The sequence below is a fragment of the Tamandua tetradactyla genome, chromosome 4 (assembly GCF_023851605.1).
Source record: "Tamandua tetradactyla isolate mTamTet1 chromosome 4, mTamTet1.pri, whole genome shotgun sequence".
In the NCBI taxonomy this organism is placed as follows: Eukaryota; Metazoa; Chordata; class Mammalia; order Pilosa; family Myrmecophagidae; genus Tamandua; species Tamandua tetradactyla.
Window position 1 is genome coordinate 192,790,659 of NC_135330.1, and position 25,372 is coordinate 192,816,030.

A 25,372-nucleotide genomic window follows, 5' to 3' on the forward strand; every position below is an offset into this window, starting at 1 on the left:
GTCAAGAAGAGACCTTCATGACAGGTTCTAAAAACCAGGATGACATGCATTTATTAGTCAAAATCATTTTATGGTTATTCATCTTTAAAACAACCTATCTTGAGCTTCACATTTTTCTTACTTTCAGATACATCACAAATGACTTTACTAAATGTCTGGATGAAATTCAGCTGTTTCTTTTAGCCAGCAAGCATGTAGTCTCATAGTATCTTTACGAAGTAGATTGGAGAATATTCCACAACAACTGGGAAAACATTTTTCCTCTGAGAATGCACTGATTGTCCATGAAATATGAATAAAGCAGAAACCAAATCAAATACTGTTACTAGATTTTATAAAAATAACATTACAGCATAGTAAACTTTATCACATTTTTTTGTTAAATGTGTTTTTTTGCCAAAGCAATAACCACGTTGCCAGTTATTTTCCCTCAAAACTGAAAATGCTAAATTACTGATGACAGATCAAATTGAAAATATCAATTCCTAATAATGTTCTAAAAGTTACATTAGTTTTAATAGTGACACTGATGTAATTTAAAACACTAATATCTTTTCTTAAAAACTGCTCAAAAACCTGCATATGAATCTTTGAAGAATAACAAAAGGCCCTGAGGCCATTTGAGTGTCCTGTTGAAAGAGGCTATTTAATAGAATAACATATTTGTTATAATGTAGGTAAAACAAAGCTACAAACTGTTATTGCGTAGGGCACCTTTATGGTCTACAAATGAACTATCTTAATGCTTCTGGGGCTCTTCAAATTGATTCACTATATTACTTATCCAGCTTATACAAAGTTAGAGGTAAGAAGTAATAAAAAGTACCAACCAGTCTTCTTTCTGAGTGTTTACTTTTGAACAACATTACACACTTTTCTACATTTGGCCAAGGGGTATGGCTTTATCTTCTGGCTCCAGGAAAGGCCAGCCAGAAGTCAGGGCCCACAAGAGTAGAATCCATTCATCAGATTATGTGTTCATGCTTTTCTTATCAATTTGAATCATTAAACTGGACTTAAGTTACTTTAGTATTATTAATACATTTATGTCCATAAATAATAATGTGTTGATATTTCTACAATGGAGATTTTATTGCTTTTGGTTACTTCTCAAAAATACAGTCAATAATTTTGTTAATTATAATTTCATTTGAAGTATAAAGGTTGAGCTATGTTACTAAACAATTCTTCAAATTAGAAAAGTAAAAAGCCCACTGATAAAACTTGAAAAAAAATTTAATCTCAATGCATTAAAAGAAATGCAAATAAAAACAAAGCACTTTAAAATTCAGAAAAAAAAATTAGGAAGGTATAAAATTGTTAATACCCAATATTGGCACATTGCTTGCAACAAAGAACAAAACACAAAAATCAGGGTACACTTCTATATTATAGCTATGAAAAGCCAGAAGTGGGACAAAGAAACACTACGCAGGCTGAAGAAAATGGAAATCTGGCTTTCTTGGTCTTGACCGCCAAGGTATCAAGGTGTCTGGTAGGACGCTCCTGGAAAACCAGTTATAAGATGCCCTCTGGGCAGAATCAGGTCAGGAACTAGGAAGTAAGTAATGCAGGGAAAGTATCCTCAAAGTTAAGTGAGCCTCATGCAATTAGAGAATTACTATCTTAAAGAGGCAGTTGGAAAACAGAAAACAGGTAGGGAGGGTAGAATCAGAAATTCGATTTTATATAAGCTAGATTAGTTATGCTTCTTATATTCTATTTCCTCTCAGTGTTAGGCTAAAAATAAAATAGTTTGCAAGTCAAATCTCCTCAGCCATGCTAAAGGTATTAAAGGAAGAGCTTGGGGCTTGCATGTTGAAGGGAATAAGATACTGTGGGAGGCAGCATAAAGGTGGGAAGGAAAACCAAAGCCCAAAATCCTCAATGGAAAGAACAAACGTGGCTGCTCCAGCTTGTTGCTTTTTTTTTTTTGCCCATCTGGAGAGTTTCTTTCAAGAGCTAAAAATACTAGAAGCTCTAACTTTTGTTTCAATAAAGGAGATGGTTATTCCTAACAGAATGTTATATCTGAATTCATTCTTTTATTGATTCAGCAAATGCTTCCTAAGGACTTATTATATATATAGCAGTCTGAGAATTCTGTATTACAATTGATTTGGGTAGCTATAATCACCAGAGAAAGACAGTCTAGCCATAAGTAAAATATTTAAATGATTTATTGTAACTGATTATGTGTCAAGTGATGAACAGAAAGGCAATAAATGCTCTTGGTGTAATTAAAGTTAGGAGAGGTAAATTAGGTCAGTATGAGCTAGAGTGAACAAAGATTTATGGAAGGAGGACAAACTTGGAGCCCCAATGAGAACAGAAAATGTGGTAATTAGCGGCTTGGAGGGAAGTAAGGGGACTGATATGTGGGGCTCTTCCACTCAGCTGTAAATTCCATGAGGATAGGGACTGTGTTTTGCTCTAATTGAATCCCCGAAAACAGAACAGTTGCCTAGATCATTTTAAGGTTATCTGAATAAAGAAATGAACATACTGGAATGTCTGAAACAAATATGGGCTTGATGGTTGAGTCAAATCTTTGCAAGGAAAGCAGTGTTACGGGTACATTAGCCTGGCAGTCATGCTGGGTTTGAGGAAGAAGAGATGGGAGGCAGAGATATCTGATGGGATATTCGATTAATGAAATATGAAGTAGTGAATGTTTGAACTAGAGAGGTAATAGGGAAAATAAAAATAAGGGGTAATCCTCCCTGCACCCCACCCCCACCCCCAACGTGGGACATGACATCCAGGGCATGTAAGTCTCTCTAGCAGTGTGGAACCTAACTTCCAAGGATGAGCCTGGCCCTGGCACTGAGGGATCGACAATGCCTACCTGACCAAAAGGGGGAAAAGAAATATAGCAGAATAAGGTCAGTGGCTAAGAGATTTCAAATAGAGTCAAGAAGCTATTCTGGAGATTACTTTTATGTAAGCTTCAGCTAGATACTGCTAATTGCCATGGTATGCCAAGCCCCAACCAATAGTATGCCTGAAAACCCTAAAGAATATCCAGGGATCTACTGAGACTCTATAAAAGTTTCACCTACTAAATTTACTTTACAGAAACTTAAAACCTCCAGATGGTTACTAGACCAGGTAAGTCCGGAAACCCAGAGTTACAAGTTCTTCCAAGAGCATCAACCAGTTGCATACCATAATGTCAACACCCCTTTACAACATGAAGAAGTTAGAATGGTCATTGTCCAAATATCACTAAAGACTGGGAGAAGGATCAAAGGAGAAGGAGGAGTTGTAACAGAGTAGAGAGGATTTAACAAATGAGTATGACTACTAAATCATTATGCTGATATTTCTTCTTAGTCTCCAGCAACTTAGAGCAGCTAGAAGGAAATACCTGAAATTGTGGAACTGTAACCCACATCATAATTTGAAATTTGTTCTATAACCACTTCTTAAAATGTACTTTGAAATTTACTACTTTTTTATATATTTCACAATAAAAAATATTTAAAAAAAAATAAGGGGTCAATATCAACAGATCATGGTGAAAGACTAACAACTAAATCAATGAGGGAAGAAGCCTTGACCTTGGGTTCCTAAAAGTCCTTTTTTCTTGTTTATGATCATTTCTTCTCTCTCCATCTAGGAGTCATCTATTCTTTTAGCTTCAACTTTTATCTATACTTGCAGGATTCAAACATGTAGGCCAATACTCACTGTGCTGGTTTGAAACTATTACGTACCCCAGAGAAGTCATGTTTTAAACTTTATCCAATCTGTGGGGGCAGCTGTTTCTTTAATCCTGATTCAGTACTGAAGGGTAGAAATTTTTGAATAGATTATCTCCACAGAGATGTGACATGCTCAATTATGGGTGTGACCTCTTGATTAGATGGAGATGTGACACCACCCATTCAAGGAGGGGCTTGATAGTTTACTAGAGTCCTCTAAAAAGGGAAATATTTTTTATTTAACACTTTTTTAAAATTGTGAAATAGAACATGTATACAAAAAAGCAATAAGTTTCCAAGTACATTTCAACAAACAGTTATAGAACCGATTTTAAAGTTTGGTATGGGTTACAGTTCCACAATTTCCTTTTCTTCCAGCTGCTCCAAGACACTGGAGACCAAAAGAATTACCAATATAATGGTTTAGCAGTCATACTCATTTGTTAAATCCCATCTTCTTTGTTACACTTCTCCTTCTCTTTAAATAACATACACACATAAATGTAATACATTTTAAAGCACATCACAACAATTAGTTGTAGAAGTTTCAGCATTTGGTATGGGTTACAATTCCACAATTTCAGGGGTTTTTTATTTCTAGCAACTCTAAGGTACTGGAGGCTAAACGAAATATCAGTATAATGATTTGGCACTCATACCATTTGTTAAACCTGACCTTCTCTGTATAACTCCACCATCACTTTTGATCTTTCTCCTACTCTTTAGGGGTATTTGGGCGATGTCCATTCTAATATTTTCATGCTGAAAGAGGCTGTCAATCATATGGGATAGGGGGATGGAATTAGTTGACGTTCTAGAATGGCTGGCCCCTTTGCATTTATGACTTATCTGGTCCAGAGACCTATCTGGAGGCTGTAGGTTTTGGAGAGTTACCCAGTGCATTGAACCTTTATAGAATCTTATACGCCATAGGCATTCAACTTTAGGATTGGCAGGAATGGTTTAAAAGGGGAAATATTTTGGAGAAACTTCAGATGCTGAAGTCTTTGGAGAACAACTGTTTCAGAACTGACAGAGACACGGACGTTTGGAGATGCTTGGTGTGTTAGTTAGAATCAGTTGTCAACTTGGCCAGGTGAGCATACCTAGTTTTGCTGCTGCGGACATGAGCCAGTGGTACATGAACCTCATCTGTTGCTAATTACATCTGCAGTCGGCTAAGAGGCATGTCTGCTGCAATGAGTGACGTTTGACTAAATTGGCTGGTGCTTAAATGAGAGAGCGCAATGTAGCACAGCCTAAGCAGCTCAGCATACCTCATCTCAGCACTCGCAGCTCAGCCCAGGCCTTTGGAGATGCAGAAAGAAGTCACCCTGGGGAAAGCTGTTGAAACCCAGGGGCCTGGAGAGAAGGCCGGCAGAGGCCATCCTGTGCCTTCCCACATAAGAAAGGACCTCAGTGGAAAGTTAGCTGCCTTTCCTCTGAAGCACTAACAAAATAAATCCCCTTTGATGAAAAGCCAATTCGTTTCTGGTGTGTTGCATTCCAGCAGCTAGCAAACTAGAACACTTGGGATGCCAACAGAGAAAGCAGATCCCTAGATACGGGAAGAGCACAGCAGAAATTGCCAAGTGCCTTCCCATGAGCTAAGTAAGCTGTGTCCCGGAGGAACCAAGCAAAGGCCGACAGACGCTTAGAGAGGAAACCACTGGCATGAGAAGTTGGAAGCAACGAACCAGGAACAAGGACCAGCAGAAGCCAGCCACGTGCCTTCCCAGATCAGCCTTCCCTGAACCAAGGCAGTTTGGACATAATATGGCCTTACAACTATAAACTTGTGACATTATATTCTCTTTTTAGAAACCATTCCATTTCTGGTATATTGCATTCTGGCAGCTTAACAAACTAATACACTCACTAAAACTCTAAGCCTACACACTAGAATTCTTGCCATTCCATCCCCTCCATCTCAACATGCCCTCTAGTAAAATATCTTGTCCTAAGCTAGTTCTTTTTCTGGAATTCCTACTTCTTCTTCGAGATCGTCACCTGTGTTAATTAGATTCAGTTGTCAACTTGGCCAGGTGAGCATACCTAGTCTTGTTGCTGCGGATATAAACCAACGGTATGTGAACCTCATCTGTTGCCAATTACATCTGCAGTCAGCTAGGAGGCGTGTCTGCTGCAATGAGTGATGTTTGACTTAATTGGCTGGTGCTTAAATGAGAGATTGCAACGTAGCACTGCTAAGCAGCTCGGCATTCCTCATCTCAGCACTTGCAGCTCAGCCCAGGCCTTTGGAGATATAGAAAGAAGTCACCCTGGGGAAAGATGTTGGAACCCAGGGGCCTGGAGAGAAGACCAGCAGAGACCATCCTGTGTCTTCCACGTAAGAAAGAACCTCAGTGGAAAGTTAGCTGCCTTTCCTCTGAAGAACCAACAAAATAAATCCCCTTTTATTAAAAGCCAATCCGTCTCTGGTGTGTTGCATTCCGGCAGCTAGCAAACTAGAACATCACCTGAATGGGAAGAAGGTAAAGGTTGGATCAAGAAGTTAATGCAAACATAGAGTTAAATGTTGCTGAGGAGAGACTGAATGAGGAAGTCAAGGAGAGATGACTAAAAGATTTCTGAATCCCAACTTAAATTTTTGAGATATAAATTATAAGTAACTAGTGCTGCATGGTTTTGCCTTTTCTAATTTTAGCAATCAGCGTAGAAAATGATATATCAGACAATGAAGGTAGGTGGTGGATGGATGGAAAACTTGGCTTGGGGTAAAGCCAATGGGATAAAGAGTTCCAGCACAGGTGAAGGTAGTGCTGAAAAAGCCCACCCTGGAGCATGAAAGAGTTTGGCTAGTCAGAAGGGCCTGGGAACCCTGGGTTGAACCACACAGGGACTGAAAATGACGGTAGGGGTAAAAAAATATATATCCTATATGTATATGAGAAAGTAAGAGAAACTGCAGATACTTCTAATCTATTTTGTACATAAAAATAACAAAAGCTCATCTTCATATTATTCAGGTTCCACAAACCCAAAAGTTTCTAAGTTTTAAACTATGTACAAGAACAGAAAGATACAAGTTAAAAGAATAATTAAAATTGGTACCTGAAGAATCTGGTCTCCAGCAAGAAGTCTTCCATCTCTGGCGATTATTCCATCTCGATAGACTTCCTGGATAACAATGTTGATCAGCGGTGTCTCATTGCCACCCACAATGCTAATTCCTAATTGAATATAAGGATTAGACCGATGAATTTCAATTGTGGTCACTTCTCCTTCTGGCAAACTAAGTGGCTGTTGTGTGGCTGCCAAGTTAAAAATGAAAAGAGAAATAGAAAGAAAAATATTATAAAATTGTTTTATATTGTGATTATCTTCAAGTAAATAAGTTATCTTATTATGCTAACAGAGGACTTTAAAACTCAGCAATACCACTGGATAAGAAACAGAACGACCGAAAAACTCTATATGTTAAAATTATTAATATTTCCTCTTCCAAAAATGACTGGTAAACAATCAGTAAGTAGCTACTATGTATCTGGTCACTAGGGACATCTGGATCTGATTAAAGAATATTAAGAGAAATTCATCTTGCTCCCAAGTGGTAAGAGAGGTTGGATCACAAGAGAGCTGTAAAACAATGCAAGGCAGTATAAATAAGGCACTAACTCGGTGGCATGCAAACACGACTTGCTTGGGAGAACAGTCACATCAAGCTCCTAAGAAGTTGTGGGGATTAAATTGAGACTTAGGAGATGAAAAAGGGTTATGGATATAGTAGGGAAAGTTTAAATTTGTAGAATTTAGAATTTGTAAAGGAAAATTATTTTTAAAAGTAAATACCCGTGACCAATTACCAAGATTTATGACCAAAGTTTATGACTATGAGCATAATACCTAGTTACTTACTAGTAGATCATTTAGTTAGAGTAGTGGCTGGTATCAGAGGAGTGAGTAGCGGGAAACATGGCCTTGGAGTCAGCTATACATGCAGCCATTTACTGGCTGGATGAGCTTGAGCAAGTTATTTAACCTCTCTAAATCTTAGTTTTCTCATCTGTTGAAGCAAACAAGTTTGTGAACACATAATAAGAATGATGCTAATGACTAGTGAGTTCATGGACTCCAGAGGAAAAGGGATGGGAAAGGACTACCTTCCTCCAGGACAAGAGATATGTTTCACTCCAAAAATGCAAACTTTTAGAACTGCACACTTAAAACGGGTGAATTATACCTCAATACGGTTACTTTTTTTTTTCAATAGTTACTTTTTAAGAGGAAAAAAGCATATGTTAAAAGAGTGGAGAGTAGAAGAAAGGAAGAAAATTAGCTTGAAGATGCCAAATCTGGAAAATAGAGAGATTAGATATGAAAGGAGGAGGTAGACTCCACCCACTGTCAGCTCCAGCGCTCTCCTCAAAGGCTGGGTTGTCCAGGCCAGGCTCCTCGACCCATGCGGATAGGGACGCTGATGTCAAGTCTCGCTCAGTGGGCACTATTCCTGGCCCCAAACTGTCTGTTTCTGGTGACACAGTCCCTGGATGATCCACTACAGTGGGTCCAGTTTCACTCTCAATTTCTGTCTGAGTTTTACTAGTTTTCCTTTTCTCTAGGGCAACTCTTCGATGAGAAGCTCCAGGACACCTAGAAAGAGAACAACAGGTGGTTTGCAGAAAATCTGAAAGGTGGAGGGTGGGTGGGATGGGAGTGTTTAACAGAATAAATATTTTTTCAACAATGAAAGAATGACGATCACTTCTATGCAAAAAGCACACAGAAGAATCTACCATGGAACATAACGCCAGTCTGGATCTCCAACCAAACAAACTATACACTTCCAACTCCACACAGCAAAACATTAAAAACTGGCAAGAGCCACAGTTTGGTACATATCTCAAAGCTTACTTCAACAAAAAATTGTATTCAGGTATATACTAGTACATTAGAAAATGCTCTAATAGTTGCCTCTGTGTTGCAAGATTTATTTTGAAATTGTGAAAACATAACCCTCGTTACAAGTGAAATGACTTGCCCACAAAAAAAGAAATCAAATCATCTCCCACAATGATCCATGGCCTGTGGCAGAGCTTTAGTGTAGCCGCATGCTTCTACACTTCTCCCTGCCATACTAGATGTTAGTTTGCTATCCACTAATTATTTAGTTTGCTATCCACTAATTATTTAGTGGATAGCAACATATCCGAAGGTTGGCACAGCAAAGGCCCAAGGATTTACTTTATGATAGATACGCAAGGAGATAAAAATAAACGTTTTCATTCATAAAGTTAGAACTGCAATAGCAGAATTATAGATATACTCTGTAACTTGAAAGATATATTTTAAGTATTTGGGAAACTTACAAAAGCACCAAGGAATAAGAACAATTGACTGGCTTGTTTTTACTTATTTCAACAAACAAAAAGAGCAGATAGATGCTCTTCTAAACTCATGACCAATAATGCATTTAAATAGTCTTTATATGACAGATGAGAAATGATGTCAAAATGCCAGTTCCTTTCCATCCAACACCTTGTTTGGACAAAAGTGACTGCTATGGCCCAGTTTTAAAAGAAGGAGGGAATGGAGGGAACTGGTGAATAAGCCAGACAGACACATATTCTTGGAGTCTAACACGATTCTTCAGACATCACTTTCTTTCATTGCAGGGGTAAGTAGATACATAAGACTAGGGAGGATGGGTGACAGTCTTATACTTAGGGTTACAGACCTTTAGTCAATGGCAATATTTTTAAAAACCTGAAATTTCTGAGATTCAATTCAGTTAAAGTTGAAAACTATCCCTTAACTGTAGGAGCAATAAATTTTTCCTTATGAACTAAAAAGTTAAGTCCTGAATTTCAAGTTTTTGAAAAGGATTATTATGAAATTTCTTTATTCAACTTCCTTACATTATTTGATTTCTTTCTACCTTATTAAGAAGGGGGACAATTAATTTTTCTTTCTGAACGTCTGTACGGAACTCAAAGGATTGTTCCTACAAGGGCCTGAAAAGTACTTTTCAAAAGTGTATTACTGGGTGCACAGGTGGTTCAGTGGTAGAATGCTTGCCTTTCACACAGGAGACCCGGGTTTGATTCCTGGACATGCATCCAAAAATAAAAAGTATATTACTGAAAAAATTACTTTTGTCAAATAAGCCGATATGATTAGAAATACATTTTTTAAATATTTCATTTGAATATCTGAGGCAAACAATGGGTCATGAAAATATTTATAACTGAAAAGAGAGGTAAAGATTTAATCTCTGAAATACATATCATACCCAAATATCTACATGGATAATAGTGAGTCTTCAATGGAAAAAATGGTCTAGGAACAGAAAGAGGAAATACGAACAAAATGTAAATACTGGGAGCTAGTCTAGCTAATAACTAAAATAAAACCATACATTAAAGAATTATAAGGACTACCTTATAGTTATGAACCATGCCAAAATAAATACAAAAATGAAAGCCTAAAGTTGTGAGAGAGGTGAAGAAACAAGTACATCTAAATTCCCAATAGGACAATAAATTGTTACAGGGACTTAATAAAAACCTTTAAAATGGTATCACATAAAAATATGGAAAGAATGATTGAGTTCATGTAGCATTAGAAGAGGGCTACAGGAACACCCATATTTAAAGAAGATACAATAGCCCACATGAGAAGACTGTAATAGAACAACTAGAGACAGGAGATTGAGAGAGAGACTTCAGACCAGTCAGAGAAATAGAGCGTTAACAAAAAAGGGAGACACCAGCACAAATGCCACAAAGGGACAAATAAGATAAAAGCCAAAAAGCATTGGTCTGATCTGGCAGTTAGAAGGCTATGAGAATACTTTCAGTGACAAGGGCAAAAGTCAACATGATAGCACAAACATTTCTGTTAATATGATAAATGTACTCCATAAAAACTGCACACTAAAAACCACAGGGCTTAACAAGAAAAGAGGGTTGGGACAGAGCATTCAAAAACTATACTCCTGGGAATGGGCAATGAACAAGGTTTCTTTTTGGAGTGTTGAAAAGGTTCTAAAATTAGATTCTGATGATGGATGCATAATCCTGTGAACACACTAAAAACCACTGACATATACTTTAAACTGCTGAATGTTATGGTATGTGAAATATATCTCAACAGCTTCATATTAAAAAAGATTATTAGAGAATGGGCCGATCAAGGCAGGCTTGGAAAGAGAGCAGCTTATGATCACAGATACCTCAGGGGCCTCTTCCTCACATCTGTAAACACAGAACGGAAAGGAAGACTCCAACATTTGTCGAATGCCTAATTTGTGACAATTACTGTATAAAGACTGTTATATATATTTCCTTTAATCCTCACAACCATTTCATTACTCTAATTTACAAATGGGAAACTTGAGACTTAATTAAGTCAACATTAGTTATTAAATTAGAGTCAAAATCTAAACAAATGCAGATTGATTGAAAAGGCTTCTGCTCTTTCCACCATATCATACTTAATTCATCATTCACAGGGAGTTCTTTTTCTCAGACTTAGGAAAACCTAAATTTGTTGCATAAATTTTGTATCTAGAAATGCAATCATTGAATGTTAGAGTTGGAGATCATTAAAAACCAAACAAACAACCCCAAAATAAACACAGAACAAAAAAACCTATTCGTCTGTGTAAACACAAACCACAACTGTTATCTGGGGAAATAACATAGTTTATTCAAGCAGGTAACTTACTACACAGCAGGAGGTTAGTATAGATGATTCAAAATCATGGAGTAGAAATTCATGTATCCTTTTAATTACAACAGAGTGGGCATGTGCTGAGCCAAACGCAGACAGAAGGGCTAAGACAATGGTTGCCATTAGGAAGGGCCCTGGGGGCAGGTCTGGATGCAGTGCGACCTACTGCAGACTGAGACAGAGAAGTGCGTATCCTTAGGGATGGATCCCTAGACGTGGGTGTGTTTTTCCATTTTCTTGAAACAAAACCAAAGGGCTCTAGGAGCCAAGAGCCAAGCTGAGGGATTCCTGCTGAAGGTTACAATTCCGTTCCTGCTACGCTGACTCAGAGACCTCTGGAACACCATCAAGGAAAACATGATTTAGATTACACTGACATCGTTCCTTTATATAACAGTTGCATATGAGCTACTGCAATAGGAAACTTATGGTGTAATAGAATACACTACCTGTTGGTAACAGTAGCAGTGGAAGTAAAATAAAATGATGCATGCTAACTGCCTGCCCAATGCCAGGCACTTAGTGAAATTCAAAGAATTTATTAGAACCAAGAAAAATGAAAATACCAATGGATTAAAATATGCAAAAAGTCATTCAAGTGATGTCATTAAAAAAAAAAAGCAGACTAAGGAAATCCAAAAAGCTGCTACAACAGAAAATCAATGGCAAAAATTATCAAAGCCAACTACTTCTGAATTCTAGAAATTAACCAAAGGCTTACAGCATTCAGGAGAGTACTTATTCAAGAACAATGGCTAGATCTCAGTAAGAACAGCAAGGTTTCTAGCATTTAAACTTTCCTAATTGCAACCTCACCTCCCTAGATATGTTATTCTTGAAAACCAACAGCCTACAATTCGGTGGAAATAAGGAACTTGGCAGCCCTGAAGGGGCAGAATAGGGTTGGAGCTCCTTCAAAGTTCAAAGTTCCCAGAGAATTATCACTGTTGGTTCTCAGGAAGACTCTATTCTCAAAGCTGTCTTTATGTGACCTAATGTGGGGCATGTCCAGTACAAACAGCTTTTTCCCCAGGGGTATTTATCATAAAAGAATCAGAGGATTTGGTTTAACATCACAGCTTCCTTAAAAGGGCAAACAAAAGGCAACCTAGAAAGTTTAAAAGGAAAAGCTAGATATGACAGGTCCATAGAGGTTCTGACATGCCCAGGGCAATGTACATGCACAAGAAAGGGCCTGAAGGCCCAGGGGTCTCACCTCTGGCTAACTTTGAAGCTCTATGCAGGCAGGAGTGAAGGCTTGTTAACTGCCTAGCTGACTGTTGAAACTGCACCTCATCCTGCAAGCAGAGACCTTGAGAAAGACTGGGAAATCTATTTGTTCCAGGCTTTTAAGGAAATAGTTCTCCAATCATAAGCTGAGTAGTAACATAACTGAGTAGAGACTTCAGTGGTCACACATAAAAAGTACAAATTTTACAGAACTAGTTCAGAAAAGTTACTAAACAAACAAGTTAACAACAATGACAAATAATAATAAATGCTGGGGAGGGGGAAGAATCTGATTTCCAGGGTTGTCACTCTATATTATTTTAAATGTTTAGAATTCAACACAAAATTTTGAGACATACAAAGAAACAATCAAGTATGGCCTTACAAAGGGAAAAGGTTAGTCAAACAAAAGCTGTTCCTAATGATACCCAGATTTTGGACTTACCAGACAATGGCTTTAAATCAGCCATTTCAAATGTCCAAAAAGCTAGAGGAAATTATGGCCAAAGAACTAAAGCAAGTCAGGAAAATGATATCTCACCAAACAGAAAATATCAACAAAGAAGAAAAAATTATTTTAAAAAAGAAGAACCAAACAGGAATTAGAGCTGAAAAGTACAAAAAATAAATTCAAAAATTCACTAGAGGGTCTTGACAGCAAATCTGAGCAGGAAGAAAAAAGAACCAGCAAATGATTACCCAGTCTGAAGGAAAAAAAGATATATAAATGAAGAAAAATGAACAGTCTCAGAGACCTCTGGAACACCTCCGAGCACACCAGCATATGTATAATGGAAGTCACAGAAGGAGAAAGAAAAAGGCAGAAAGAATATGTGAAGAACCACCAGCCAAAAACTTCCCAAGTTTGATGAAAAATTTTCAATCTACACATCTAAGAAACTCAATGATCTCCAAATAGGATAAACTAAAACAGTTACATTTTTTTTTAGACTAAAAACCATTTTATTGTTTTTGATCTTTTCTCCCTTTCATGTAAATATATTTCAGAGCTATAATGTTACAAATGATAAGCTTTTTCAAGTGGTCACCCTTAGCAAAGAAGAGTGGTGTATTTTAATCATTTTCCAGCCTTCTATTCCTTATATGTTTGTCATGTTGCTGATTTCCCTAGGGTATTATTTCTTGGAATATAAAATATTACTGAATATTTTTCATGAAAATGTTGTTTTATCATATAATCATTACTTATTACCCAAGTCTATCAATCATAATACACCATTAACTAAATTTTTAATTTTCTTTGCACCAGGAATTCTATTGATAGACTAAAGAATATTTTGCTTAACAATATTATTTTAGAAATGTCATTTTGGGTTGAAAGTCTATAGGACTTTGACATGAGTCCACTACTCAAAACACCATAGCACAAATTTTCAAATCATGATGTACACTTTCATCTATGACTTTTGGAAAAAACAATGAAAGAATGAGTGAATCTAACTAATGGCAGTCCACCGTTCACACAATACAGACAAATCAAAAGATGCAGGCATCAATAGCAAAAAAGATTGTTTTCCTCTATTCAGTATTAGTCTTTGATTCACTAAATGATTTTTTTATTAATTAACGGAAAAAAAGAAATTAACCCAACATTTAGAAATCATACCATTCTACATATGCAATCAGTAATTCTTAATATCATCACATAGATGCATGATCATCGTTTCTTAGTACATTTGCATCGGTTTAGAAGAACTAGCAACACAACAGAAAAAGATATAGAATGTTAATATAGAGAAAAAAATAAAAGTAATAATAATAGCAAAAAAAAAAAAAACCCTATAGCTCAGATGTAGCTTCATTCAGTGTTTTAACATGATTACTTTACAATTAGGTATTATTGTGTTGTCCATTTTTGAGTTTTTGTATCTAGTCCTGTTGCACAGTCTGTATCCCTTCAGCTCCAATTACCCATTATCTTACCGGTTTCTAACTCCTGCTGGACTCTGTTACCAATGAAACAGAGTTACATTTGACACATCATAATCAAACTACAGAAAGACAAAGAATCTTGAAAGTAGCAAGAGTCAAGGCAACTTATCACATACAAGGGATCCTCAATAAAGGTAACAATTAATTTCTTATCAGAAACCATGAATGAAAGACTGTCAACCCATTCATATATATATATTTGGGTTTCCTCCTATCTTCTTTACTGAGTTAGAGCTCTGTCCATTTTCTTATTTTTTTTCAAATAACTAGGAATTATCTCTCTGTTATTTCATTATTTTCTGCCATTATGTTCATTATTTCTTTCCCTGTGCTTTATGTTAGTTTACATTTTGGAGGGTTTACCCCATCTTTTTGTTTTCAACTTTTTATTTTGAAATGCTTTCAAACTTACAGGACAGTTACAAAACTAATACAAACCCAAAACAGAGAATTCCATCATTCCCTAATTACCCCAGATATTCACAACCACCAATTCTAACACTTTTGCCACATTTGTCATATCAGCAAAAGAATTCTTCAAAAATGAAGGCCAAATTAAGAATTCCCAGATAAACAAAAACTGAGAAAGTTTGTCTCTAACAGAACTTCCCTACAAGAAATACTACAAGAAGTCCTCTGGCTTAAGTGAAAAGACACTGCCAGTAACTGAATCTACCTGAAGAAAGAGTATCAAAAAAGGTAACTATATAGGTAAACACCCAGTACAAAAATAGTTTTGTTTGTTACTTTTTTCTTCTGTATGATTTAAAAGACAACCACATGACCCAATAATTGTAATTTTGTGACAATATGTATATAATGTATAAAGATGCAATTTGTACAACAACAGCATGAAGAAAAGAGAAGGAAACAGGGCTATATATGAATAAAGTTTTAGTAAATATTGAAATTAAGTTGGTATTAATCCAAACTAGATTGTTATAATTTAAGATATTAACTCTAATACCCAGGGCAATCACTAAGAAAATAATTCAAAAATACATTAAAAGAAGTGACAAGAGAATTAAAATGGCATACTAGAAAATATCTATTTATTACAAAAGGAGGCACTAATGGAAAACTAGAATAAATAAACATAAGACATATAAAAACAAATAGCAAAATGGCAGGCATAAATCTTATTTTATCAGTAATAGGCAATGGTTTCTTAGATATGACATTAAAAGCACAACTAAAGAAAAATATATATATATATAATTTGCATTTTATGAAAGCTAAAGAAAAAATATATAATTTGCATTTTATAAAAGCTAAAGGACACTATCAAGAAAGTGAAAGATAATTCTCAGGATTAGACAAAATATTTTTAAAACATGTATCTGGAAAGACTAGAACTCTAAAGCTCTTATAACTCAATGAAAAGAAAAATAATTTGATTTAAAAATGGGAAAATTATTTGAATAGACATTTTTCCAAAGAAAATATACGAATGCTAATAATCACATGAAAAGATGCTCAAGAGCATTAGGGAAATACAAACCCAAACCACACCGAAATACCACTTAATGCCCACTAAGATGGCTATTATAAAAAAAAAAAAAAAAAGAACAATAACAAGAGTTGGTAAGGACGTGGAGAAACTTGAACCTTTGTGCATTGCTGGTGGGACTGAAAAATGGTGCAGCCACTGTAGAAAATACTTCGGCAGTCCTCAAAAAGTTAAACATAGATTTAGCAGATGATCCAGCAATTCTACTCCTAGGTATCTACCATCAACTGATAAATGGATAAACAAAATGCAATATATCCATACGATAGAATATTACTCAGCCATAAAAAATGATATACTGATTCATGCTACAACATAAACCTTGAAAACATTATGCTAAGTGACAGAAGCCAGAAGGAAACGACACATATTGTATGATACCATTTACATGAAATATCCAGAATAGGCAAATCTTTGGAGAAGGAAAAGGAGATTAGTGTCAGCCAGAGGATTAGAGTTGGGAATATAGAATGATGACAGCTAATGAGTGGAGTGTTTTTGGAGTGATGAAAATGTTCTGGAATTAGATAGTGGTGATAGCTGCACAACATTGAGAAATACTAAAAACCACTGAATAATATACTTTAAAAGAGTGAATTTCACAGTATGTGATATATAAAAAAAATCAATTTAATAAGTTTATAGGAAGAAAAAAGAAACATTCCTATATGCAATACATGTCGATTATAAGATACATCACGATTCAGAAATATTTAAAGTTTTTCATGTATCTTAGAGTAAGAAAAAGATATTATCACCACTATATTTTGTCACTACATTTCTGCTTTTTACACTATACACACAAAAAAGAATGCTGGTAAAGAATGTGGCAAATATATACTTCCCTAGGAGCTACTGTGTGAATTTAAAAGGGCAATATTCCATCAGCCTACACTGCCTTCCCTTCCATCTGTACCCAGAGGCCATGCTTGAACTAGAAGAGGTCTTATCATGGAAAAAGAGAGCTTCCCATTTATTTCACATCTAGTGAAAGGTAAACAATACAGATGTCCCACAGATGATCTATAGGCAAAGTAGAGTATTAGCTCCTTAGTCTATGTAAAAGAATCATCATTTACCCAGACCTGTAAAGAGAAGCTATTTTCTTAAATACTGTGACAAGAACGACTTGCATACTACATATAACGATGCTGCTTTTAGGCTCTGAAGACTTCCTTAAAGGTCTCTCTACTGTAAAAACTCTTTTAGTTTGCAGTTAAGCTTATATACTACATACATCATAGTAGTGTTAAGTTATAATTCTTTAAGACAAAAAGAAAAATGGTTCTGACCCTAGCCATAAACTAGAACACAGTGCATAATTTAACAAAAAAACCTAACATTTACAATTACCATAGCTTTAAATGTTCAATTGTTGGGTGTGGAGTGGGGATGAAAGGTAGAGGAGGGAAGGAAAAAATGCTTTATAGTTGGCCTTATTTAGCAGAATTTCACCAAGTAATTACTAAAATGTTATTACAATATATAGAATATTTCTTAAAGATTTATTTCTCCTTTCAAGGACAGGTGCTTTCTCAGGTCTTTTAAATTTCTTCATTGTTTTACTGATAAATATAATCAGGTAATAGCCAGTAATTTAAGTAAAAAACATATGCACCTTTCACAGATATTTTACCTTTATCTATAGTAAAAAACATCAACTACTCTCAAGTAGATATTTTCAAGAGTAGAATATCATTTAAACAAAACGATTTTAAAATATAAGAATTATCAGAAATATGCATACTCCTTTTAGTGCTGTGTTTCTACAAGCACTATAAGAACAGAGGTAGGTACATGATAGCCATGTAACTTTTATACAGTGAATCACTGTTGTTGAGGCTGAATTTCTATAACAAAACTTACTCATTTCTAAAAAACAAGTTAGCTTGTGTATAGAGATGCTATAAATTTTTATAATAATTATATTCTGTACCTCTGACATTACTTTTTTTCCCTAGTTTTCAGTGGTTCTAAAACATGGCTGCAAAAGTTTTGACATTCCTCCCATTGTAAGGAGAGGTCTATATCCCCTCACCTTTAACTGGGTGGGTAAGGGACTGCTTCAAACATAGGGTAACCACGGAACTGAAGCTGTGATTTCTGAGGCTAGCTCATAGAAGGCTATGCAGCTTCTTTCTGCCTTGCTCACTGAACACTGAGTCTCCACATAAGAAGGTTAAATACCCTGAGGCCACATTGCTGGAGAGGCCACATGTCAGCTCTTCAGCTGAGCAGACCTGGCTGAGCCTGTGGGTCAAGTCCTCTCAATCAAGGTGCCAGACATGTCAATGAGGAAGACATCTTGGAAGTAGATTTTCCAGCTTTAGTTGTTCAGCCCCTGCATTTCAATTCTTCCCAGGTGAAGCCCAGATATCACACAGCAGAAACAAGACATCCCTGCTGTACCCCGTCTCAATTCCTGACTCTTGGAATCCATGATATTAAATGGTGGCTGTTTTATGTCACTGAATTTGGGGTGATTAGTTTCTCAGCAATGGATAACTGAAACACAGATTAAAAATTTAACAGAACATTAGACAAGTACCAAGACGGTCTTGACTCTAAAGGAATTCACAATCCAGCCGTATATTCAAACTCACTATCAACTTGCAGAGCTTAACTAGAACAGTATTTGGAACTCTCAATAAATATTTGCTGAATGATGAACACATGAACTATATTATATAGAATTGACTGTTAGAAAATAAGCATTCCTATCTGGACTTCAGTATTTTTAATGAGACATTATCAAACTATCAACAATCCTTAGGAAATGCCAGGCTATTCATCACATGTCTGTTCAAATGGGATATAAAAATCATTAAATTTTAAAATTTAACTTTTTATATTTGTATTCTCAGTAGTCACTCTTGATTGTTTATATCAAGCAAATCACCCACCTTTTCAAATCATCCATCTTTTCATTGTGTCTTTCACATTATATGCCTAAGATACTGAAAATGATTAAATTAACAGCTTAAATATTAAACACAGCTGTAAAATGGAACTTTAAAATGCCTGTAGTTGCTTAATCTTTTTACCATCCTATACATGAAAGGATAGTTTGCAATTTCCAAGTTTTTACATTACCATAATTAGTTTAATAAAAAATGCTAACAATACTTCAATTACATATTTTTATATATATTTTAGTTAAGGGAATATTCCTAAAAATTTGTGAAATTTTTATTCTCACTGCTATCTAATCAGTAACCAAACTGAGGCTCTAAGTTCCTCTAAATCCCATAACTGATGTTCATAAAGATTTACAAAAGAAATTTATACCCTAAAACAAATAGTTCCACTGAGAGAAATAAGAAAAGTTTAAAACATTCCTCAACTTCAATCATAAGTAAGCATGATCCAGACTAGCATATTCAAAACCATGGTGTCAATTTCTAGGAGTTCTCTGCTATCATTTGCAGATTCTATGCCTGCTGGCAATGGAAGGCACACAAAAACCTAAGGCCACACAGAGTTTGAAAAAGTCCACATATCTATCCTATACTTTTTCTTAGCTCCTATTTTTAGATAATACAATTAAAAATTAGGCATTTGCTCTATAAATCTTCACGTATCTAACATTTGAATAACATCTTGTTCTTTCTCTTGTCTTAATTATTTCCAATGAGTACAGTGAAACCCTTTAAAATATGGACATCTAGGAACAAAATGCACATGTGTACGCATGTGTATATGGAACTTGTATGCTACAAGCAGCAGAGGACATCATTTGACCTGTGGTAGAATCAGGAAGGTATGTTAGAATGGTAAACAAGAATATTGAAAGGTTTAAGTCTAACTGTACCATTAGCTCTAAAGTGTTCAGGATTCAGTTTCTTTATTTGTAAAGAGAGAGCATTAGATTAGATAATCTCCTTCAATTCTATGATTTTGTCTGCTTATAATGACAAGCTGCTCTGTACCAGACTTATTTCTATATCCAGTTTATTCTAGTATGCATTTTTTTTGCAGCAATCAACATTTCTGAAGATTTATACTGTAGAAGCGGCTTAACCTGGGAGTTGAGAAACCAATAGGTTATTTCTGTTATTCTGTGTGATTTCATCTACTTAGAACATCAGACATGTATTTTAAACTTCCCTGAGATAGTATATGGTTCTAAATATCAAGTATTTTGCCAAAATCCTATTAAATTCACAAAACAATCAGTTAAATAAATCATTTAACCTAATAAAAAGCTTTTTATAGCACATTTAGTAAAAAAAAAATCACAAATAAATATTTAGTTTTCCAACCCCTCGATCTTATCTATCCCTTACCACAGAATCTTTACAAGATCTTAAACAAAAAAAAGGATAAAATCATGTATACTTATTTCCATTCTGTAACAAATTATTTTTAGACAATATGATTTAAAATTATATTGCTGCATAATGTTCCCACTGGATTGACGCATCACAGTGCATTTAAGCCTTCTGCTACTTCTACACACTTAGATTGAGTCCAATTTGTTGAACTATGAACAATGTTGAAGTGAACTTTTTTTTTTTTGCATTGGCAGGCACCAGGAATCGAATCCAGCTCTCCAGCATAGCAGGCGAGGACTCTGCCTGGTGCACCACTGTGGCCCGCCCTGCAGTAAAAATCTTTATAAACAATTTTTCCTCCTTTTGGATTATTTTCTTAGGATAAATTCCAATGAGAGGGACAGCTAGATGAAAGGATATTAACAATAATAATTTTTAAAACAAACTACCAAATTGTCTTGCAAAGAGTTTATCATTTTATCCTGACACCTAAGCGAGTAAGTTTCACAGCAAAATAATAATAGGTATTAATTCCTATACAAGCAAAAATATTATAGGTATTACATGGTACTTTCTCATTATAGTTTTTATACTGATGTTTATTGTATCTCTTCTGTATTTGATTTGTTAATGTCCTTGTCCATTTACTTACTGGTGCCCTGATCTTTCAAATTCAAGTTTTTATTTGCTTTAACAACCTCTTCTTATAAAGTAACTTACAGTTATTCCTCTTCTCTTTTGTATTTTTTGCATACCTTTTTTTAAGATGTGCCTCCAGATCACAGCGCTGCATTACATCTTGACACACTGAAGAAAAAGGACATAAAACTAGTAACTTGTCAAGAAGCTTATGAACTAGAATACTAGACTTCTTGCACAACTTAAAATGAAGTCTTTTCCGGTCCAATGGACAAAAGTCCTTCTCTTGTAAAAAGTTTCTGAGGCACTTGTAGCAGAATGTGTGTCCACAGGGTGTATCTAGTGGTTGCAGCAGAGGCTGAAGGCAAATATGGCAGACCAGGTCATCATCCACTTCATTCTGGTAATTGTACAAGTGGTTTTCTTTTGTCCAGTGCTGCTGGCCACATTCAAAACACAGAGGATTTAAGGAGGAGGGGGTCTGGTCCACAGAAATGATCTCATCACTTGTCGTTCCCATTCTGAATCAACTGCAGCGGTTCTGTTTCCTTATAATTATACTTAAGGTTTTGGTTTCTTTAATAGAAAGCGATGTGTTTGACTAAAACCAAGGTCCGTTTTCTAGATAAAGAAACAAACCAAAAAACCAATTAGTATTAATAAAAATGGGCTAAAAGTATTAATACAAGGATATTATCAATTAACTTTTTTAGTAAGAAATTAAAATTTAGATCAGATAATAAATTAGTTATAAAAAATAAAAATGAAATAAACTAATTTGCTTGTTGGCTAAAAAGAATTAGTTACACTGTAAAGTCCTTAAGGGTAAAAGAACTTGTGATTAAAAACAAAGATGCTATATATTATATGAGGTCACATAAGAATAAATTTGTTTTACTGCCTGAAATCTCTAAATACTTCACTGTCTAATGGTGGTTTCAAAGTCAGTCAATTATAGTGTGGTAATAATGCGATTTAACATATATTATGTAATACATTTGCACCTGTCATCCCATTTCTTGTTCTTTGCTTCTGAATGATGGTATGGAATTATAATACTATGCCAGAGACCACCTCTGAAATGTATTCACAGGGGTAATTCAGTATTTGTTGATAAAAGTGACCTTTGCTTTCCATTACGCCTGGGGAAACATGGTTTCTAAACATGTATAGGATTTGAATATTCTCTATTATGCACATTATAGATTCACCTTCATATCATATATAAATAACATTTGTGCAAACTCCATAAAGTGTAATACTATTTTATGCCATTAGAAAAGCAAAACAAAACAATCCTGTTGCAATTCAATTAAACGGAAATGACGTGTCATAAATTTTACTTCCACCTTGTATTATTATGCCACACTTCCATTTGGTCTTGCCTTACATGGAGCAGCAATTTCTGTGTGGAGTATGGAGGCAGGGTGCTGGTGCCCATCTCCAGCACAAGACGCTTAAAATAGCCTTCTCCAGTTTAGTGTAAGTCTAGCAAGGCATGTTTCCTTCATATAACAGTTTTCACATTTCCTGGTGCTGAAGCATCAGAGGTTAAAAAATCAACTTCAAAGGCAGTAGTTCCCTGTATTCATTCTTCTTCAAATATTACAGAATCCTGTGAATGTGTCAAGTACTGAACAAGGATAGAAGAAGGCAGAGAATGAGAAGTTAGGAAAGAAAACCCATTATTAAAATTCAATGTAGGGTGGGCAACAGTGGCTAAATGGCAAAATTCCCATCTGCCATGCCAAAGACTGGGGTTCGATTCCTGGAGCCTGCCCATGCAAAAAAAAAAAAAAAAAAAAATTCAATGTAATGTACTGCAAAAGGATGTGCATTATTTAAGTGGGATTTATCTCAGGAATGCAAGGATGAGTCAACATAAGAAAATCAACCAAAATGATACACCAATTAACACAATGAAAGAAAAAACTGCACAGTCATCTCAATTGACATAGAAAAGGCATTTTATCCAGCATTCTTTCTTGATAAAAGAAAAAAATTAGAAATATAGGAATAAAAGGAGTCTTACATATAATAAAGGGCACACATGAAAAACCTACAGCTAACATACTCAATGGTGAAAGACTGAATATTTTCCCCCTAAGATCAAGAATAAGATCAAGAACAAGACAAGGATGCCTGCTATTACTACTGGCTTTAATGTAGTACTGGAAGTGCTAGCCAGAGCAATTAGGCAAGACAAAGAAATAAAAGCCATCAGAACTGGAAAGGAAGAAGCTCATCCTTATTTGCCGATAACATGATCCTATACATGCATTAAAAATTCAGAACAGCTGGAAGATGGCGGCTTAGTAAGACGCGCGGATCTTAGTTTCTTCTCCAGGACACCTACTAGGGGAGTAGAAACGATACAGAAAGCGCCCAAAGCCACAACAGAGATAAAAAAGACAGCATACCCCATCCTGGAACGGCTGGCTGGCTGAGAGAAGCAGCTCGGGTGAGATCGCCGAGGCGCGCGGGCCTCACCGGGCGGGACGGCAAGCGGCCGGAGTTACTCCCTTCCCCCTTCCCGGGCCGGCTGGGAGAATTGGAGAGGCGGTCCCCTGAAACCAAGGCGGCTGGCGCCCACACCACGCGCAGCCCCCGGACCAACTGAGAGAATTGGATCGGAAACCCCCAGGCCGCGGAGAACGGTGATGGGTGGGGGAGGCCCCTTCCAAACCCGTGACTCCCGGGAAACGTGCACTCTCTCGGGCGGGCTGCTGCCGCTGGCGCTCTCCCGCCACGCTTGTTGCCCAGGGCCGACTAGGAAATTCGGACGGGCTCTTTCCCTGGCTGCGGCGACCAGCAACCCTCCCTGCGTTCGGACTCCGGGCCGGCTCAAGCCGCTTCGGCTAGCGAACCCCCAGGACGGCGAGAGTTTTCCAAAGTTTAAGGTCCCACAGCACCTTTTACTGGTGGGACCCGCAGACAAACGTGTGCCACAAGCGCCACCTACTGGGCAGGATAAGAAAAACAGAACCCAGAGATTTCACAGAAAAATCTTCCAAACTTTTGGATCCAATACCCAGGGAAATCTGTCTAAATGCGCAGACGCCAACAGAAGATAACGGATCACGCTCAAATAAATGAAAATATGGCCCAGTCAAAGGAACAAACCAATAGTTCAAATGAGATACAGGAGCTGAGACAACTAATGCTAAATATACGAACAGAAATGGAAAACCTCTTCAAAAACGAAATCGATAAATTGAGGGAGGACATGAAGAAGACATGGGCTGAACATAAAGAAGAAATAGAAAAACTGAAAAAGCAAATCACAGAACTTATGGAAGTGAAGGACAAAGTAGAAAAGATAGAAAAAACAATGGATACCGACAATGATAGATTCAAAGAGACAGAAGATAGAATTAGTGATTTGGAGGATGGAACATCTGAATTCCAAAAAGAAACAGAAACTATAGGGAAAAGAATGGAAAAATTTGAACAGGGTATCAGGGAACTCAAGGACAATATGAACCGCACAAATATACGTGTTGTGGGTGTCCCAGAAGGAGAAGAGAAGGGAAAAGGAGGAGAAAAACTAATGGAAGAAATTTTCACTGAAAATTTCCCAACTCTTATGAAAGACCTAAAATTACAGATCCAAGAAGTGCAGCGCACCCCAAAGAGATTAGACCCAAATAGGTGTTCTCCAAGACACTTACTAGTTAGAATGTCAGAGGTCAAAGAGAAAGAGAGGATCTTGAAAGCAGCAAGAGAAAAACAATCCATCACATACAAGGGAAACCCAATAAGACTATGTGTAGATTTCTCAGCAGAAACCATGGAGGCTAGAAGACAGTGGGATGATATATTTAAATTACTAAAAGAGAAAAACTGCTAACCAAGACTCCTATATCCAGCAAAATTGTCCTTCAAAAATGAGGGAGAAATTAAAACATTCTCAGACAAAAAGTCACTGAGAGAATTTGTGACCAAGAGACCAGCTCTGCAAGAAATACTAAAGGGAGCACTAGAGTCAGATACAAAAAGACAGAAGAGAGAGGTATGGAGAAGAGTGTAGAAAGAAGGAAAGTCAGATATGATATATATATAATACAAAAGGCAAAATGGCAGAGGAAAATATTATCCAAAGAGTAATAACACTAAATGTTAATGGACTGAATTCCCCAATCAAAAGACATAGATTGGCAGAATGGATTAAAAAACAGGATCCTTCTATATGCTGTCTACAGGAAACACATCTTAGACCCAAAGATAAACATAGGTTGAAAGTGAAAGGTTGGGAAAAGATATTTCATGCAAATAACAACCAGAAAATAGCAGGAGTGGCCATCCTAATATCCAACAAGTTAGACTTCAAATGTAAAACAGTTAAAAGAGACAAAGAAGGACAC

The 25,372-nt window shown here is 36.3% G+C and overlaps 1 protein-coding gene and 1 long non-coding RNA gene across 7 annotated transcripts in view; one reads left to right on the forward strand and one right to left on the reverse strand.

Annotated features, from left to right (window-relative positions):
• The window catches only part of LNX2 (ligand of numb-protein X 2), a 103,915-nt gene that overhangs the window by 29,245 nt on the left and 49,298 nt on the right, over positions 1-25,372 (reverse strand). For 4 of the 5 annotated variants that reach the window (XM_077158926.1, XM_077158924.1, XM_077158923.1 and 1 more), the window contains 3 exons: positions 21,125-21,629; positions 8,074-8,321; positions 6,783-6,982 (listed from right to left, as the gene is read on the reverse strand). In XM_077158926.1, coding sequence (XP_077015041.1) covers positions 6,783-6,982; positions 8,074-8,321; positions 21,125-21,528 — 852 coding nt within the window. In that variant the 5' untranslated portion in view covers positions 21,529-21,629. Of the gene's footprint in view, positions 1-6,782; positions 6,983-8,073; positions 8,322-21,124; positions 21,630-22,398; positions 22,642-25,372 lie in introns of all 5 variants that reach the window. The other variant, XM_077158927.1, reaches the window with a different exon arrangement.
• Positions 14,553-25,372, forward strand: part of LOC143681684 (uncharacterized) — a 234,409-nt gene continuing 223,589 nt past the window's right edge. Inside the window, exons 1-4 of one of the 2 annotated variants that reach the window (XR_013174780.1) lie at positions 14,553-14,719; positions 15,111-15,284; positions 19,736-19,855; positions 20,624-20,720. This is a non-coding gene — a long non-coding RNA (uncharacterized LOC143681684). Of the gene's footprint in view, positions 14,720-15,110; positions 15,285-19,735; positions 19,856-20,623; positions 20,721-25,372 lie in introns of those variants that run through there. The other variant, XR_013174781.1, reaches the window with a different exon arrangement.